General features: G+C 44.2%; 3 protein-coding genes and 3 non-coding genes across 8 annotated transcripts; all 6 read left to right on the top strand.

Annotated features, from left to right (window-relative positions):
• Positions 1–1,378: 1,378 nt before the first annotated feature.
• rps3 (ribosomal protein S3) lies at positions 1,379–6,511 on the top strand. The gene is made up of 7 exons (XM_041046968.1): positions 1,379–1,522; positions 2,302–2,432; positions 3,036–3,129; positions 3,851–3,945; positions 5,008–5,195; positions 5,361–5,564; positions 6,437–6,511. The coding sequence occupies exons 1-6, from the start codon at positions 1,493–1,495 to the stop codon at positions 5,558–5,560; spliced, it is 738 nt and encodes a 245-aa protein (XP_040902902.1). The 5' UTR covers positions 1,379–1,492; the 3' UTR covers positions 5,561–5,564; positions 6,437–6,511.
• Positions 3,553–3,702, top strand: LOC121187901. Its single transcript, XR_005894655.1, has one exon. It is a non-coding gene; the product is annotated as a small nucleolar RNA SNORD15 (small nucleolar RNA).
• On the top strand, positions 4,666–4,815 carry LOC121187902. Its single transcript, XR_005894656.1, has one exon. It is a non-coding gene; the product is annotated as a small nucleolar RNA SNORD15 (small nucleolar RNA).
• LOC121187904 lies at positions 5,921–6,070 on the top strand. Its single transcript, XR_005894658.1, has one exon. It is a non-coding gene; the product is annotated as a small nucleolar RNA SNORD15 (small nucleolar RNA).
• A 1,335-nt stretch (positions 6,512–7,846) lies between the features above and the next one.
• On the top strand, positions 7,847–11,072 carry kctd14 (potassium channel tetramerization domain containing 14). 2 transcript variants are annotated; one of them, XM_041046750.1, is made up of 5 exons: positions 7,892–7,975; positions 8,230–8,315; positions 9,629–9,853; positions 10,048–10,182; positions 10,394–11,072. In XM_041046750.1, exons 2-5 carry the CDS (start codon positions 8,259–8,261, stop codon positions 10,703–10,705), a joined length of 729 nt encoding a protein of 242 aa, XP_040902684.1. In that variant the 5' UTR covers positions 7,892–7,975; positions 8,230–8,258; the 3' UTR covers positions 10,706–11,072. The 2 variants fall into 2 exon arrangements, with proteins under 2 accessions (XP_040902685.1, XP_040902684.1); XM_041046751.1 differs by lacking the exon at positions 8,230–8,315 and having other exon boundaries at positions 7,847–7,975.
• A 1,935-nt stretch (positions 11,073–13,007) lies between these two features.
• Positions 13,008–16,477, top strand: LOC121187860. 2 transcript variants are annotated; one of them, XM_041047343.1, is made up of 3 exons: positions 13,008–13,072; positions 13,877–14,363; positions 15,951–16,477. In XM_041047343.1, the coding sequence occupies exons 1-3, from the start codon at positions 13,015–13,017 to the stop codon at positions 16,294–16,296; spliced, it is 891 nt and encodes a 296-aa protein (XP_040903277.1). In that variant the 5' UTR covers positions 13,008–13,014; the 3' UTR covers positions 16,297–16,477. The 2 variants fall into 2 exon arrangements, with proteins under 2 accessions (XP_040903277.1, XP_040903278.1); XM_041047344.1 differs by having other exon boundaries at positions 13,877–14,360.
• Positions 16,478–16,818: the final 341 nt, after the last annotated feature.

Here is a 16,818-nt window from a genome sequence, read left to right on the forward strand (position 1 = left end):
TTGCAGACATTAAACAGGATCCTTGTCAAGAGACTTCAGAACGTCTTCCACATACTCTCGGAATTTCTATGTGTGCAAGTGGACAGAAAATCTGCAGGGGTTGTATTTATCAAAGGTTTTCAGTGAAATGCATTACATGGTGCAAGGTCACTGGGATATCTGCACACATGCTGGAGACAGAAGACAAAGCAAAATGACTGAGCTGAGGTCAGCACGATGAGGAGAGGAAACCTGAAATTAAGATGTGGAAAATGTTCAGTATCACATGAAGAAACCATCTCAGCTCAGGGTGTAGAAATATTTCTCTTCTGGTCTGAGCTCTGGATTTTAAAAAGGTGGTGAATGGCTTTGCCCAAAAACTGGTGAAGAACAAATAGGCTTAGAGGTAAGACGCACACAGCGTGTGTGGCTGTTCATTACGGAATGCAGACATTTGATAGGCTCTGTCATGATGATCAGTTTGACATGTGTTCAGAGTTTCAGTGTGCAACTGGGTAACAGGTGGTAGAAATGCAGACTGATGACTTTGAATGGAAAACATAACTTTTAAATTGTTAAAAGCCGAATTCTTATTCCTATGAGACTGTGAAGTCCTGCACTGACACATTTTATTTCCATGTTTAGACGGCTACACCACATAGATATGGAGTGGCCTGTCGGTTTTGTTAATCGAGGACCAGTGCCATGTACAAATATGCCTCTGAAATCAAATTTCAATATTTTTCGCTAAGTTATTTTATTTCTAAATACTGAAAATATCCACATAAAAGCTTAAGATTGTGATAAATGTGTCTTTGTGCCTCCCTGCTGTGCGTCCATTTAATAACATTACTATCATGACTAACTCTAAAAAGTAAGTAAAATTAAGTTTATTCCTTTATGATCCCTCAGCGGGGAAATTTCTCTCTGCCTTTTACCCACACCAAGTGAACGAAACATACACAAAGCATGCGCATGCACTAGAGACGCTGGGGCAGAGGGCTGCCTAGTCGGGCGCCCGGGGAGCTGGGGTGGATCAGTGCCCTGCTCAGGGGCACCATAGCCGTGGTCAACACCGGCGACCCTCCGATCTCAGGCCGGTCGAAAGTCCAAAGCCGCGCTCCTCTACTTGCTGCGCCACGGCTGCAACATATACTGAGAAGAACGACAGTTTGTAAAATCAGTGTAGTGTGTTATTGTATGGTGTTTCCTGCAGAACGTTGGTGAAGTCGAACATGGTGGAGATGCAGACGGCGAAGAAAAGATTCACTTTTCACTGTGCATGAAAAATAACTTCAACAAAAAAAAAGTTGGTAATTAATTTTCTAGCAGTGGAGTAAAAAGTAGAACACTTCCCGTGCGTCTTCCTGCTTGAGAATTGTTTACGAAATCAATCAAAAAACTACAAACCCCAATGGCGGTCTGAACATGAGGTCACCGGAAGTTAGCATTTTGGTATAAAAGCATTTCCGTGTCCGCTGACGGTCCTTTCCTGTCTGCGGCCTATTGGAAGATGGCGGTGCAAATCTCCAAGAAGAGGAAGGTTAGCACCGTTTTATCCGCGTTTTGCTCACAGAGATGGCGAGTTTCAGTAGAAATGGCGTCATGTCGGTCAGAGCACAGACGTTCCGTGTTTGTCCCGGTGTTAGTCGAGCTCGTGCACCTCCGGTCCGAAGAGGATTAATCCAGATGCTGCCGGCGCAGCGACCTCCTCATTTGGCTCGCTAGCATGGCTCAGTCCACCGAGTCGGATCCCGGGACCAACAAACGTGGTCCCGGTGAAACCTCTCAGGCGGGCTCTGTTTTACGAGACTTCAGACATTGTTAAAAGTCGCCGCTTGTCCCATTGTCGTCTTAATTTCCCGTAGTTCCGCTAATGCTGGGTTAGCTGGTGAGTTAGCTTCACAGACGAACGAGCGGAGACCGAGAAGGAGCCTCTGTTCCCAGATAAACCGGCAGGTTTTAGGCCTGTTAGTCAACAAAGAGCTGTAAATGTGGTTAGTAACGTTTGAGTAAAAGATTTAACGGCTGTAATGGAGGCTGTTTTACATGGACACGGTGATTTGACAGCAGCATCCGATTGGGGTTCATTGGAGTTTAAATAGCACCTCACGATAAACCTGACACGTGTTTCCTGCGTTTTTGTAATGTTAAGAAAAAACTGAGCATCTGCTAAACTGGGAACTTCAGTCCGTGATATCCCAAGCTGCTACTGACTTAAGCTTTGCAATACGTTCACTCATATTTAGATTGTAGTATTAACGCTGTAGAGTCCCATGTTGTGGTGGTGGTTCTGAATCTGACCCTGTTGTTTGTCCTCAGTTCGTCTCAGACGGCATCTTCAAAGCTGAGCTGAACGAGTTCCTGACTCGCGAGCTCGCTGAGGATGGCTACTCCGGTGTGGAGGTGCGTGTGACTCCAACCAGGACCGAGATCATCATCCTGGCTACAAGGTGAGACTCCAGACTTTAGTGAGGTTATGATACACGCTCAGTTTTCATGATCATGCCTGAAGCTGACAAGCTCATCTGTCACAGTGTAAATAGTTCAGGATCATGACCTGATCTTTATAAGCCCCGTCTTATGCTGTGTCTCTGTCATATCACAGTTTTTGTAATTGAGGTTCTGATTTGTAAATAACATTTGCATCATCTTCCAAATTGTAAATACGTTAGGCAACCTGATCTCGTTCTGAAAACTTAGATATAGTCAGATTTACCTTACTTGCATGGGAAATTCTGAGAATAAAATAAATATGGACACCTCACCTCAGCCAAAGGTTGTCATTCAATAAAATCAAACCCAGATTTAAGGGATATTTTACTATTGGAAACACACAGCAGTTTAATCCTCACTCAAACATCTCTGTAGTTACAGAACTGTCTTGATGACATGAATGTTATGCTATAGCTCACTGCTGTCTCAAATGACATGAATGTGACAGGACAGAACTGAACCGTGAACATGGCAGAACCTTTCACTGTGTGACTGTTGACAGCTGGGTTTGATTTGCACAGGAATAAAGCGTAACCCTAAATGTCTGTGACTGTCTTTAGGACCCAGAATGTGCTGGGAGAGAAGGGCCGTCGGATCAGAGAGCTGACCGCTGTGGTCCAGAAGAGGTTTGGCTTCCCTGAGGGCAGTGTGGAGGTAAGAGGGCCAGGATGAATTACACAAATTCATCCTTACAAATATGGAATTGAGCCAGCGACTGTGTTTTTAGTAATGTGTTGATGTAGGAAAATAATCCATGCAGTTAATATTAGGAACTGGTTGCACCTTCATTCTCCAAAACCATTTTTTAAAAATTCTTGCTATAATTGTGTAGTGATCTAATAAATGGAATCATCAGTTTCTTTTAATCAGCATAAACTGAATTTAACTTCAAACTGAATAAAAAGTTCAGTTTTCTCTCGGCATCTATTTTCCATTTAAAGTGTTGTCTTCAAATGATTTTAGCCAGTCAGCATTTCAGACCAGAGGTGATAGATGATGTCCCACTATAGCTACAGTGAATAGCTGCATTCATAGAAGGGGAATGCTGCGAAGGCTCCTGAATCTCGTTGGTCTTCCCTTCAGTGATGATACGATGACGAGACAGAACAGGACTCTGTCTGGTTCTGCTGGTTGCTGGTTCTGGTCCACGTTCTGTGGTTCTGTTCCAGTTCCTCAGATCAGAGAGTCCTTTTCATGTGAAGACACAGAGGCATTTGTCTGAGAAGGGTCAAAGAGCCAAGAAAGATGAACGTATCTGACAGAGGCGTGTGAAATTCATCTAATTAATCTAATGCAATGAGGACGTCTCAGTCCTCTGACTCACTGTTTTGCAGCATGCGTTTGACGTTTGACTGACATGTCTCTCCTCTGTTAGCTGTATGCTGAGAAAGTCGCCACCCGTGGTCTGTGTGCCATCGCTCAGGCAGAGTCTCTGCGCTACAAGCTGCTGGGAGGCCTGGCTGTTCGCAGGTAAGCAGTGCTGTACAAGAACTGGTAAGATTTACTGTCGCTTAATGCAGTCTGCCTGCTCTGGCTGTGTTGAAGCAGCTGTTAAAGACAACACAATTAAGTCTCTACTTATAGACACACACACACACACATCATGCTACTGTGCAAGTAGCCCTTACTTATGACTTAGAAATATAGTCTTAATTTACCAAAGCACAAAATGGTGTATGAACCATGTTTAAGGCTCAAGAGTCTGCTGGTATTAACTGATAAAAACTGTGAAAACAGATGTGTGTGGGGAAAACCTCGGCTCCCATCAGGCTCTTAACCACGATTTCATTTTGTTTGACACGTTTTTATTCTACAAATTGCTGAGCAGAATTATGGGAAGTGTATTTTTGTGTGTCTGTGTGAAGGGATTGCTGTGTGTAGCCTTAAAGTCTACATGTAAAGTAGCTGAAGCATCAAAGCTGGCGTTTGCATCCTCAAATTCATATTCAAGTCTGGGCTTAGGCGACTGAAGACAGCGAGGCCTGTGATTGGTCAGCTCAGGCTGCTTGTGTGTGATGATTGTTGATGGACACCATGAAGCAGGTTAAAGAGTCTTTATCTGCTGCTGGATGTTTAATGTGCCGGAAAAAAAACAACAACCACCTGTAAACAAACTGTGGTTTATTTGTCCACGGGTTGAAAATATCATTGTAATCGAGTGAAGTTTGTTCAGTGTTGGAGTTTTGGTCCCTTCGGTGATGATACGATGACGAGTCGGAACAGAACTCAGCCTGGTTCTGCTGGTTACTGGCTCAGATCCGCGTTCTGTGGTTCTGCTCCGGTGCCTCAGAGCAGGGAGTCCTTTTCAGTTGAAGACATCGAGGCATTTGTCTGAGAAGGGTCGACGCAGTGCAGGCATTCACTGTTTTAGCTGCAGGAAAGTGAATGAAGAGAATCTGTGTGTAAAGGCCAACAGACAAACCAGAGCGTGGTGGTTCTGTTCGCAGCGTGACTAATGAACTATTGATAAAGCTAAATTGAATAAACCTGAAGCTTTGGATGAAGACTGTTCTTACCCCTCCGCTCTCTCAGGGCTTGCTACGGTGTTCTGAGGTTCATCATGGAGAGCGGCGCCAAGGGCTGCGAGGTTGTGGTGTCCGGCAAGCTGAGGGGTCAGAGAGCCAAGTCCATGAAGTTTGTGGACGGCCTGATGATCCACAGTGGAGACCCGGTCAACTACTACGTCGACACAGCAGTCCGCCACGTCCTGCTAAGGCAGGGTGAGTACAGCGTTAAAGAACCAGCTCCCTGTCTCGCTGACAGTATGAGGACCTGATGGATGCCATACTGTGTGCTTCACAGGATGATGCTTTTTTGTTTAGGCTGCACTTCATAGCTTTTGCTTTTGTTGCTGATAATACATGTTAACTGTTGTGCTTGCTCAGGCGTGCTGGGCATCAAGGTGAAGATCATGTTGCCGTGGGACTCCAGCGGCAAGATGGGCCCCAAGAAGCCACTGCCCGACCACGTCAGCATCGTGGACCCCAAGGAGGAGAAGCTGCCCACCACACCCATTTCTGAGCAGAAGGGGGCCAAGCCAGAGGTCCCCGTCATGCCCCAGGGAGCACCTGTGCCCACCGCATAAGAGGGTGAGACTTAGCAGGGTCCCATCACCAGCAGGCCGGGTGTACGATGTGAAAAGGCATTGAAATTTTTACGTTAACACTTGAGCTGTGTTTTGGTTTTTACAATAGAATTGTAATTATTGTTCTTTTAATGGGATGATGGGCACCGTAGTGACTCAGAGTGAAGCACCACAGCAGCTTCCATACTGTTTCACACCATGTTTTTGTCCTTCATGTGAAAGTTTGAAGCAGTGATTAATCACTGGAGCCCAGGACAGTGATGGTGGTGCAGGTTAGGTGAACAAACAAAGATCTCAGTGCAGTACAGGTGCAGCAGCAGGCGTTAAATAAAAACAAGCTGTAGCACATAGTTTTTGTCCCTTCTGTGAAGATACGATGACGAGTCGGAACAGAACTCAGCCTGGTTCTGCTGGTTACTGGCTCAGATCCACGTTCTGTGGTTCTGCTCCGGTGCCTCAGAGCAGGGAGTCCTTTTCAGTTGAAGACATCGAGGCATTTGTCTGAGAAGGGTCGACGCAGTGCAGACACTCTTTAAGCTGCTTAAAGTCACTTTGGGGAAAAGAGAACAGAGAAGCAATAACCTGCCAACGCGCCGCTCTGAGTGATGTACTAAAGATAAAGCTGAGATAAATCAGTACACGCTTTCACCTGATTTACTTGAGTTTTATTTCTTAACATAAAACTGTAGCTTTAAAATACGGTTACGATTACTGAAAATGTTAGTGCCCTGGATGGTAAACCTGCTTAAACTAGGAACGAAGCAGAAGATGTCGCCTACATGAACCTGCTGTGACACGTTGATCAGTCATAACTTGGTTTGGAGAATGTTTGAAGCTGCTTTTTATTTCTCATTGTTTTGTTTTTTTGTTTTCCAGGTTTTCAACAGTTCCACCAGATGGAGGAAAGACCCTGACTTTTGTGTATAAAAACAATAAAATCTGGAAAATACACTTAAACATGTTGTAGTCACTTTGTCGCACTGGGGATTTGTTTGCATGTTTGAATGGTTTGCATGTCGCTCACTGAATTAAATATGAAGCTCACCTTTCATTACCTACATTTTCTAATAGACTGACAAATGAATAATGTTGGAAACTGTCAGGTAACAGTATTTTTGACAGGTTGAAGTCACGTGATTGTTACCTGACAGGAGGAAGACGGATGTCTCACTCTGCTCCTGTTCCTGGTGTCCCTGTCTCCTGCAGAGCAGTTACAAGACGTTGGAACGTGACGGTAAATAAATGCGGGATCTGTTCTGAGGCTCACAGGATGTAAAACATTCATCTGAGCGCTGGGTTCATCTTCATCCGCCGTTCCGTTTAATTCATTCGTTTCTGTTTGTGATGTTGATCAGATGAAATCTGGCGCAGGTTTGCTCTGAAGCCACAAACTTTTCCCACAGCATAAGTTTATGAAAGCTGACTTTTACTAAACAGGTTATAATAAAATATAAAATGATCGCTGCCGGTAAGTCACCAAGTCAAAATTATGGGATAAAAAAATGCAAACTCACTAAGTTAAGATTAATTGATTTCGATTTACCCTGATCATTTTTTTAATCGTGCCAAAGTTCTGCTCATTCACAAAGCATTTTATTCATCTCGTAGCTGAGACTGACGGGGACAGACTGGGTGAGAGGACAGAGACATCACGGGCTTCCTGGTTTAATTCATCAGTTTTTCAGGTCTTGTGCAAAATGTCAAGTTAAACATTAAAAGTCTTCGTGTGACCAAAAGAAAAAAAGTTCGACACGAAACAGGAAGTTGAATGTTGCCATGGATACATGTTAGCACACATGTTTAGCCTGTGTTTGTTCACAGTTTAGAAAATGAAGTTCGCCGAACGTTAACGTTAACGCGTCGATTTTGCTGTGTAGCACAGGAACTGTGACCGAGTTACTCTGATACTGAAGAAATCTGAAAAACCTGCTGATTGTCAATGAAGTTCTGAAGGTTCGGTCCCTGTCCCACTGCTCTGCTGTCGTATTTTATCTAATAATGATAAGTGATCGTTATCGATGATCGATATGGATTTCTATACATATATGATACCGTGAAACAATATTACAGTTACAGGGACTAATTAGAATATAAATGAATAATGATCAGTGTGAACAGGCAGGGTTTAGGCAGGTCTGTGCAGCCTGTATATGTTCAGCGTAATTAAATGTTGAATCTGTGAAATAACGGTTTTTTGGTTTGGTTTGGGTTTTTTTTGTTGTTTTGTTTTTTCAAATACCTGAGTGACTCATCTTCTCAGCAGGAACGCGTCAGGTCCGGGTTAGGCCACGCCCCCTGGCTCCTACCTGTTGAGCAGTGTGAAAACTCCCAGCTCTCACCTGCACAAACTCTGAAGACAAGATGAGTCTGCCGGACTACAGATCACCCGAAAAACAGTCCACGCCCGCGGTCCCAGTAAGAGAAACACACTCTGAACACCGTATGTTTTATATTTAGCGGAACAATGAGAGCTGACTGAACTTTCTACCTGCTGACCGACTGAACAGGTGGACAGGCTTCACACCACCGAGGACAAGACTCCTTTGCATTTTCCTGTATAACCAGTTATTCGCTGCAGATATTTTCACCGTCTGTCCTTTTTGGCAAGTTTAAGACTTAATAACACCTGAGTCATTTACCTTTAAACCTTCTCACATGTTCATATGAAGATGAAGTCTGCGCCACATCTCACAGGGAAATGTCCGTCATTTTATACGTAAAAGGTACAATATTTAGGAAACGTGGAAGCATCTGGGTAAGTCTTTAGTAATGCATCGCATACGTTTATTGTGTTTTTCTTTACGTAAGAAAATGTAGTTGCCAAATAAATGTAGCGGAGTAAAAATACAGCATTTCCGAATTGTAGAGGAGTGGAGGTTTAAAGACACCAGTAAAACACAGGTTCCTCAGAGCTGCACAGAGCTCTGTACTGACTTAATGTTACTTTCTGCCAATGATTAAAACCAACTGCTTTACGTAGTAAGACAAGTCTATTTTAAGCTGTTTGTGAGTACAGCAGAGATCAAGTTTGCTTTTCTATGTTAAATTAAGTAAGTTAAGTTTAAGTTTATACTTTATTGATCCCACCTGGGGATTTTACCCACACAAAGTGAACGAAACACACTGTGGCAGGGGGCTTCCCTAGAGGGAGCCCGGGGAGCTGGGGTAGATCGGTGCTTTGCTCAGGGGCACCACGGGCATGGTCGCAGAGGCGGGGGCGCGTCTCCTTCACCACCACCCGTATCCATTGTGCGTATCCATTGTGCTTGGTCGAGGAATCGAACCGGCGACCCTCCGATCTCCGGGCGGTCCAAAGTCCGTGACGGCCGTGATTAGGTAGTTTAACTTGTTGTAATCTGTTATAATGAGATTGATTGAACAGTACAGGGCCGCAGTGAGTCTTAGTGTGAGTTTACCAAACATTACACCGTCAGTGAAATGTGCCCACGATGAAAATAATGTGAGTGCTGCCTTGTTTTTATAGACTGTAGGTGATCCTCACAGATCACACTCCAGGTGTGTCATTCAAACTTTATCATGATGGATTTCATCTTTCACAGCAGCACATTAAAAAATATGAAACTCTGATTCTGGAGTTTAACGTGAATGATTCTGTCCCATAAACCTGCTGCTCTGTCTGGGTGTTTCAGCGGGAACACTCACCAGTGATTACCAGACAGACAGCACACACATGCACTGTCTTATCAGCCTGAGCAAGTCGGTGTATAGGTGACTCATGTTGCCGCCCTTCTTGTAGCAGGACTGTGTGTGTGTGTGTGTGTGTGTGTGTGTGTGTGTGTGTGTGTGTGTGTGTGTGTGTGTGTGTGTGTGTGTGTGTGTGTGTGTGTGTGTGTGTGTGTGTGTGTGTTCCGTTTCTGTCAATCATTACTGGTCGCTGCCCAAAATGCATGTTACTTGTCACCCATCATGTGTATCTGGCAGTACTCATATATATGAGCTCAAACTATTAAACAGCTTTGAACTGTCTCCAGTGCACAGCCTCCATGCAGAGAGGACACAGAAGGGAAAAGACATCTTTATAAGTGAATGAATATTCTTTCTCCTCAGCACTCTCCTGTTGTGCAGCTGAATGTCGGCGGCCACCTGTTCAGCACCTCTCTGAGCACACTGAGGAAACACCCCGACTCCAAGCTGGCCGAGCTTTTCAGTGGACAGCCCAAACTGCGCACTGATGCACAGGGATGCTACTTCATCGACCGGGATGGTTCGCACTTTGGAGCTGTGCTCGAGTTCCTGAGGTCAGAGCGGCTGCCCACAGAGAACATCCACGAGGTTTGAGTCCTGTAGTTTATTTATAATATCAGTCACCTGCTTTCCTCCTCACTGACAGTTCACTGCTGAACTGTGTTTTCTAGAGAGGCAGGAAACCAGAGTCCTCCCGTCACTTTGAGACAGATGTGATTTGTCTGCCATTTGTCCTCTTTAGTTTAAAAGTCGCGTGCGCGCGCGTGCGTGTGTTTCCTCAGGTTCACAGGGAGGCAGTGCACTACAACATCAAGCCGCTCATCAAACGGTTGGAAGAAACTCCTCAGCTGTTCGGAGAGCTGGTGGGAAGACGGCAGTTCCTCTCCAGAGTCCCCCACTACAAAGAGAACATCGAGGTCAGCCGCACGGTGACGACACACAGTGTGACGACACACGGTGACGACACACGGTGACGACACAAAACGACACCAGCTACTAACAGAACCACGCAGGTCACAGGTCTCTGTACTCAGACCTGTGAATCCTGCAGCGCTTCACTCCTGTGATCCACAATCCGCAGGAAGTGTTTGGTTGTTGATGAACGCAGTAATTTCACTTTTCTTCCAGGTGCTGATCCGTATCGCCAGAGCGGAGGCCATCGCAGCCCGCCGCTCCAACATCATGATCTGTGTACTGCGGACAGAGGAGGATTTGGGTTTCTATGACAACGCCATCAACAGCCTGGAAGCGGATAAGGAGTCCGTGGTGACGTTCGGGCCCTGGAAGGCCGCCCCCTCCGTTGAAGACTTGTTGGACTGTGTGAGGATGGACATCGAGAGTCAGGGCTACAAGGTGAGCATCCAGCCTCACGTCATGGAGAAAAGCTTCCTGTCCAGGAGCTACGACTTCTTCTACAAACTCACATTCACCTGGTGGTGACGGGCTGTTTTCATTCAGAGCAGGAGAGGAGGCTGGACACGCTGTTTCTGGAAATCACACAATGGATAAATTTCACTTGTTCAAACACCAAGTTGCTTCAGATTTTCCTAAATACTTTAAAGCCACTGATGAAAAAAAACATCTTGAGTTTGAACATTAACCATTTTAGACACCAGGGGTCAGTACAGCATCTGTAGATGATGAATTTCAAAGTGATGGATCCACCAGAGTATTTATATATTCACAGTTTATTAAAAGCTGTGAAAGCTCTTCATCTTCTAATTAATTTTAAAAAGTATTGCTTCATGTTGTGTGTAATGTCAGGGAAATCGTGCTTTACTGATACTAAACTTTAATAAACAATAAACTGCCCAGTTACAAAATCATTTTTTCACTCACAAACTTCAGGTTGTTTAATCCGGGCCCTTCTGTGCAGCTACAGGTGAGTGGACGTATTAACATGAACACCTGAATAATACAAATCCACAGCACTGGAGTGAATAATACTGCGGTTCAGGGTATCATCACCCAGCTTTAAACCGTCTAAAGCCAGAGTTTGTTGTGTTTCCTGTTTGGATTTGACGGCATCACACAGGAATTCACATTTCAAAGCTTCACAGCGCTAAACTGTATTTTGAATTTAGTCACAGAGGAAAACACTGCGTCAGATACACAGCATTGGCTAATTAATGGCCCAGATTGTAAGAAGCAAAAAGGCCACAGGACAGCAGAAAGCGGCCGCAGTGTTCACCACAGCAGGGCGGCTTATGTGACAGCTGCCAAACCTTCACATCAGACTACTTCCTGTGTGACGACAGTGTGATCAACAACAGTAAACAAGCACTGTCCTGAGGCCACAGGCTGCAGGTTAGAGCAAACTGTGGTCATGCACCTAAAAACCAGCTGATGTAAGGAAATTTACATTCTTTGGTGTTTGATTGGCTGAAACTGAGATTTTTTCTGTTAAAAAGATAAACGACGTCTCTAAGATGGTGAGCGTGGTGTCATGACATCATACCTAACGAACATCAGCGTATAGCACTGGCAGCTCTATGGGCTTTTCTTTCATTGTCTTTAGGTTCATATACTTTTCACATGTGTTCTGTTTGGATGTTCTCAGACTCTTGAAATGTGGCTTTTGATTTAATTTGATTTAACAGAACTAATCATTAAAACTCAAACCGCTGAGGAAAATTCAACAGATAATTTCTCCTCCAAAAAAAAAATAATAATCAGGCCAAAGTAAGTTTCCTTCCTTTGTTCAAAGAAGTGGCACCAGTGGATATGCTAGCTACAGTATTTTCTTCACGCTGTGTCACAATCACACTTCCTCTTGAAACCCCCACATAGACAAACAGTGCTCATTTACATTTCACACCTTCGATCACATTAGAAGAAAAGAGGCACTGATCAAATCAGTGTGACCAACAGAAGCTCAGCTGGACTTCATGGGCTTTTCATGTTTTCAATCTTCTTCACTCATATAAATAATAACACGTGTAATTACTGATAGCTCATTTTAATAAAGAGCACAAAATGTGTCCTGGACATTTAAAGCAAGTCCTCCTGTGCTGAGTCTTCAAGCATGAACAGAATCTGACTTCACTTTTGTTTATGAAGCTTATAATTAGTTGTAGCTATAGTTTTAGTTATTCTGACTAAACCTATAGTCAGAATTATTTCTATAGACACTGTTACAGTTGAGGATGAAGCCTTTAATTTCCTGAGATCCAGCGTAGCAGATTTCATTACGTAGGAGCAGCATGTTACTAATCACTGGTGCTGAACAAACAAGCAGTGATAGTTTTTTCTGGGGCTTTCAACCACATCTCCATGATCTTCATCTAACATGGTGGTTGAAAGCTCTGGAGAAAGCTGATAAGTGGACCTTAAGTCACAATTACTTTTGCCAAACTCCTGTTTCCAAGGACAAGGATGAGATGTGATGCACAGACGGGTGACAGTGGTGTACTGATGATTAAATAATGAGCGTAAACTTTTTCACTACTCAGACAACAGATCAGATTGTGGAGGTCTCATCACTCTGCACGTGTGCTCCTCTCACACTGATCCAAACTGACTGAATGCTTTATTCCAGCAGGACATGATCCACTACTTTGTGGCATCCAAATATGAAAGCTGAATATTTTTTTTTAAAATGATGTGTAATGTCTGTTTCCCTCATGCCAGTACAGGTGGAGGCTTACGTGCGTGTGTCCTGTTCAATTCAGTGTAACAGGAAATGAGTCGTCTATAAGGAGCAGCAGCAGAGAGACACACAAAGCTGTTGCAGAGGTGAAAACACAAACATGAAGGGCTTAAACAACCTGCGGAGAGTTCTGCTGCTCATCGGTCTAATTCTGACAGGTACGCTTCGTTCTGCTCGGTTTAGGGTTGGATTCAAACAGGTCAGCGGGGTAAGTGTACTTTCAACATCAGTAGTAAAAGCACAGCTGGGCAGTTCTGTCCAGTGGTTTCCAGGAGGGAAGTAGAACAGATGAAATCCTGCGTTAATCTGAGCTGATTTTTATGGACTTTTCTCTGATCTTTGCTTCATTTACATAAACTGAATAATTTGACCAGGTGAAGCCGATAACAACTCACAGACATCTGAAATATGTGACGTGTGGGCCCAGACTCTGCTGTAAACTCTGCTTCTTTTCCTAAATGGTCACAAGCCAGAAGGGTTGAGGACCACTGGTTCAATCTTTAATGCCTTGTTTTTCATAGATTTATACAAAACTGTGTTTCCACCACTGGATTTGGTTTGGTTTCCATGTCTGTTCTTGATATTTGGTCCCAGTTTGTGAATCTGGTTTGAGGTCAAAAACTCAGTTTAAGAATTTCTCCATTTGTCTTTTTCTATAAAATCACATAATCTGCATTTATGGATACATCGAAAAACTTCAGGAGACTTTCTAGTTGGAAAAATGACCATAAAATAATCATTAATAAAACCCAGTGGGGTATAAAACCTCAAATAAATCTTAAAGTGAGCCATAAAATCAGTTTCTTATTCGTCGTGCCTCTTACGTATAGTTTAATGTCTCAGTTTCTGTCGTTTCCTGCTTAAAACTGCGGATTACTGGACAGTTTTCTCTTCAGATTTGTGTTTTGAACGGTGGAAATCTCATTTCTCTGTGCAGCTGACAGAGATGTTTGTGTTTCCAGGTGTGTGGTGCAAAAAACAAGCAGTGTTTGTGTACAGCAGACTTGGAGGTGCCGTCCTCCTGCCATGTTCCGACCTGGTTTCCCCTGACTGCTCCCTCATTTCCTGGACCTTCTGGTCTCCTGGCAAAGGTGGCCAGGTGCAGTACACCCAGGAGGTCAGCAGGGGGCAGGTGAGCACGGACTCAGACAAATCCAGTCGCATGTCCGTCACATCCAACTGCTCTCTCCACCTCCGTGACCTCAGGGTCAGCGACGCCGGCTCCTACGTCTGCCTGAAGAATGGGAAAAGCATCACTGACGTTTACCTCTCTCTCCTCACCATCTCTGCACTTTCCAAAATCACCGACCTGCAGCCCGGAGGAAACCTCATCCTGAGCTGCATCCTGCTCACTTACTATGATGCCGGGAGCTGCAAGTCGTACTCCAGCGTGTTCAGCCTGAGCTGGGCGACCGAGGATGGTTCTGTGCTGCCCGGAGAGAGCAGGTTGTCAGTTTTCCGTCATTTTCCTGTGAATATTTCTGCCTTTGCACTGTGTTGAAGGTGTCAGTATTTTATTTAACAATAAATAGTAGATTTATTGTAACATAGTGGATGTGTGGGAGGAATTAAAAATAATGTTGCTATTAAAAAGAAGTTAGAGAAAATGCTAATGATAATAATAAGAAGAAGAAGAATATATTATTATTACACCCACACATGAATGAAACGGTTTCATTTTGGTTCCATGTTCAGCCGTAATGTGACAGGTGACATTATTTTGTTTCGGAACATAATACTTCCAACAGAAAAGAAAAATCGACAACATCAAAAAGACCTAAGTGGAACTGACATTTTGATTTTATGAAGTAATTTTAAAAAATTTACAAACAAATGAAAAACTAGTCAGAATAAAAATAAAGGAACAGGTCGCCCGGTGACAGTGCGGCTCACTGATGTGTTCTGATGCAGAACATCACCCAACTAAAAGAGAAAAGAAGAAGAAGAAGAACTTTATTGTCATTGCACACAAGTTACAGCGAAATGTAGTTTGGCAGTAATCTCTAATAGCAGCTTGAGGTCAGCTGGTTATAAAGGTAATAAATTTGTTTTTAAAAAATAATAAAATATATACATATATATACATTTAAAATAGATAATAAAAATCTCTGTATCTACAATATACAATATAAATATACTATAGTATATCTATCTGACATGAAAAAACAAACACACGGGGAGGTTAGCGCTCCATCAGCAGCCTTTTCACAGCCATGGGGAAAACTGTCGTGCAACGGTAAAAGTTTTTCAGGAGTGCTGGAGGGAGTTTGTTCTTCCTTATTGTTCTCAGAAAAAAGAAACGCTGCTGAGCTTTTTAAAGAATGTGGGTGGTGTTCACGGTCCAGTCCAGGTCCTCTGAGATGTGCAGACCGAGGAACTTGAAGTCTGAGACCCGCTCCACCACCTCTCCGCTGATGCTTAGATCTGTGTGCGGCGCTGTCCTCAGCCTCCGGAAATCAGTGATTTCTTTGGTCTTCCTCGTATTGAGGTTGAGGTGGTTGTCACCGCACCAGGCCACTAGCCTCTGGACCTCCTCCCTGTAATGATCCTCACTGCCGCCGCTGATCGGTCCCGCGATGGCCGTGTCATCAGCAGACTGGATGACGGTGTTAGTGTTGTAGGTGAGCGTGTAGAGCGTGAGGGGGACAGGACTCAGGGCCCTGCGGCACTCCGGTGTGAAGGATGAGGGTGGAGGATGTGGAGGTGCCCGTCCTGACGTGCTGAGGTCTGTCTGTGAGGAAGTCCGTGATCCACCGACAGAGGGGGGTTCCGAGCCGCAGTTTGTGCAGTGTGTTGGGGCTGATGGAGCTGGTGTGTGTCCTAGTGTATGTGTCTGAGGTGTGCAGGTGACCGAGGACAGTGGGAATGGCGTCGTCTGTTGATCTGTGGGCAATCTGATGTTGGTCAGGGTCAGGTGCTATCTAAGCCTTGATATGTTAACAACTCAATAACAGCAAAATACAAAGTGGATCAAACTCTAACTGCTGAAGAATGACAGCTGGGTGACGCCTCTCTGATGATCTCCCCTCCGTGCAGGTATGAGCTGATTGGCCACACTCGCTGCAACATCACTTTGGTCACAAAACTCCAGAGGGAAGACAACAACAGGAAGTGGAGATGTCAGGTGAACACCACCGAGCACAGCAGGGCAGCGTTCCAGGACTTCACATCCGCCTTTTTGTTCCAGAATCCTTCCACAGCCCAGACTCGGATTCCCTCACCTCCAGGGGACTGTGAAGTCCAGCTGCCCGTCAGTCGCATTGTGCTCTGTGTGGCTCTGCCGGTCATGGTGATCATAGTGGGATTCTTCACCTGGAGAGGAGACCGTGAGAGGGCCACAACATCTGCAGCTGGATTCCAGCTCCGGGAAATTAGCTGTTAACTAGCATATCTGTCCTTTTGTCCATGAATCCCAGACACTGTAGACATGTTAGAGACATGTTACAGACATGTGACATGTCTGTAACATGTCTACAGTTCAGACTTTGGCCGACAAGCACAAATTTCATATTTTACACATGAATGTTTTTGCATTGTGTGGTGACAGGCTGGATTTCTGTATAAAGTGCAAGTTGTTCAGTCAAAACATGATGTACTATGTTCTGTTTTCATTCACTAAAACATGCAGAAACTTTGGGTGATGAAATGAACCATAAAGGTAAATACCAAAAGAAACAAGCTACAGAACATTGTCCTTTCTTTACGGCTGCAAGATTTTGGATTTATCAGACATCAAATACAATAGATCGTCTTATTGGAGCATAAAATGTACAGACATGACGGTTTGTAAATGTGGTTTTTATCAGGTACTTCACACAGAAATTGGAAAAATCAGAACATAACAGATGCAGATGCAGATTTTGAATTTGTGCATAAATTTGTGCCTTTGGCATGTTTGTGATTC

This window comes from Toxotes jaculatrix, chromosome 9 (genome assembly GCF_017976425.1).
Source record: "Toxotes jaculatrix isolate fToxJac2 chromosome 9, fToxJac2.pri, whole genome shotgun sequence".
NCBI lineage: Eukaryota > Metazoa > Chordata > Actinopteri > Toxotidae > Toxotes > Toxotes jaculatrix.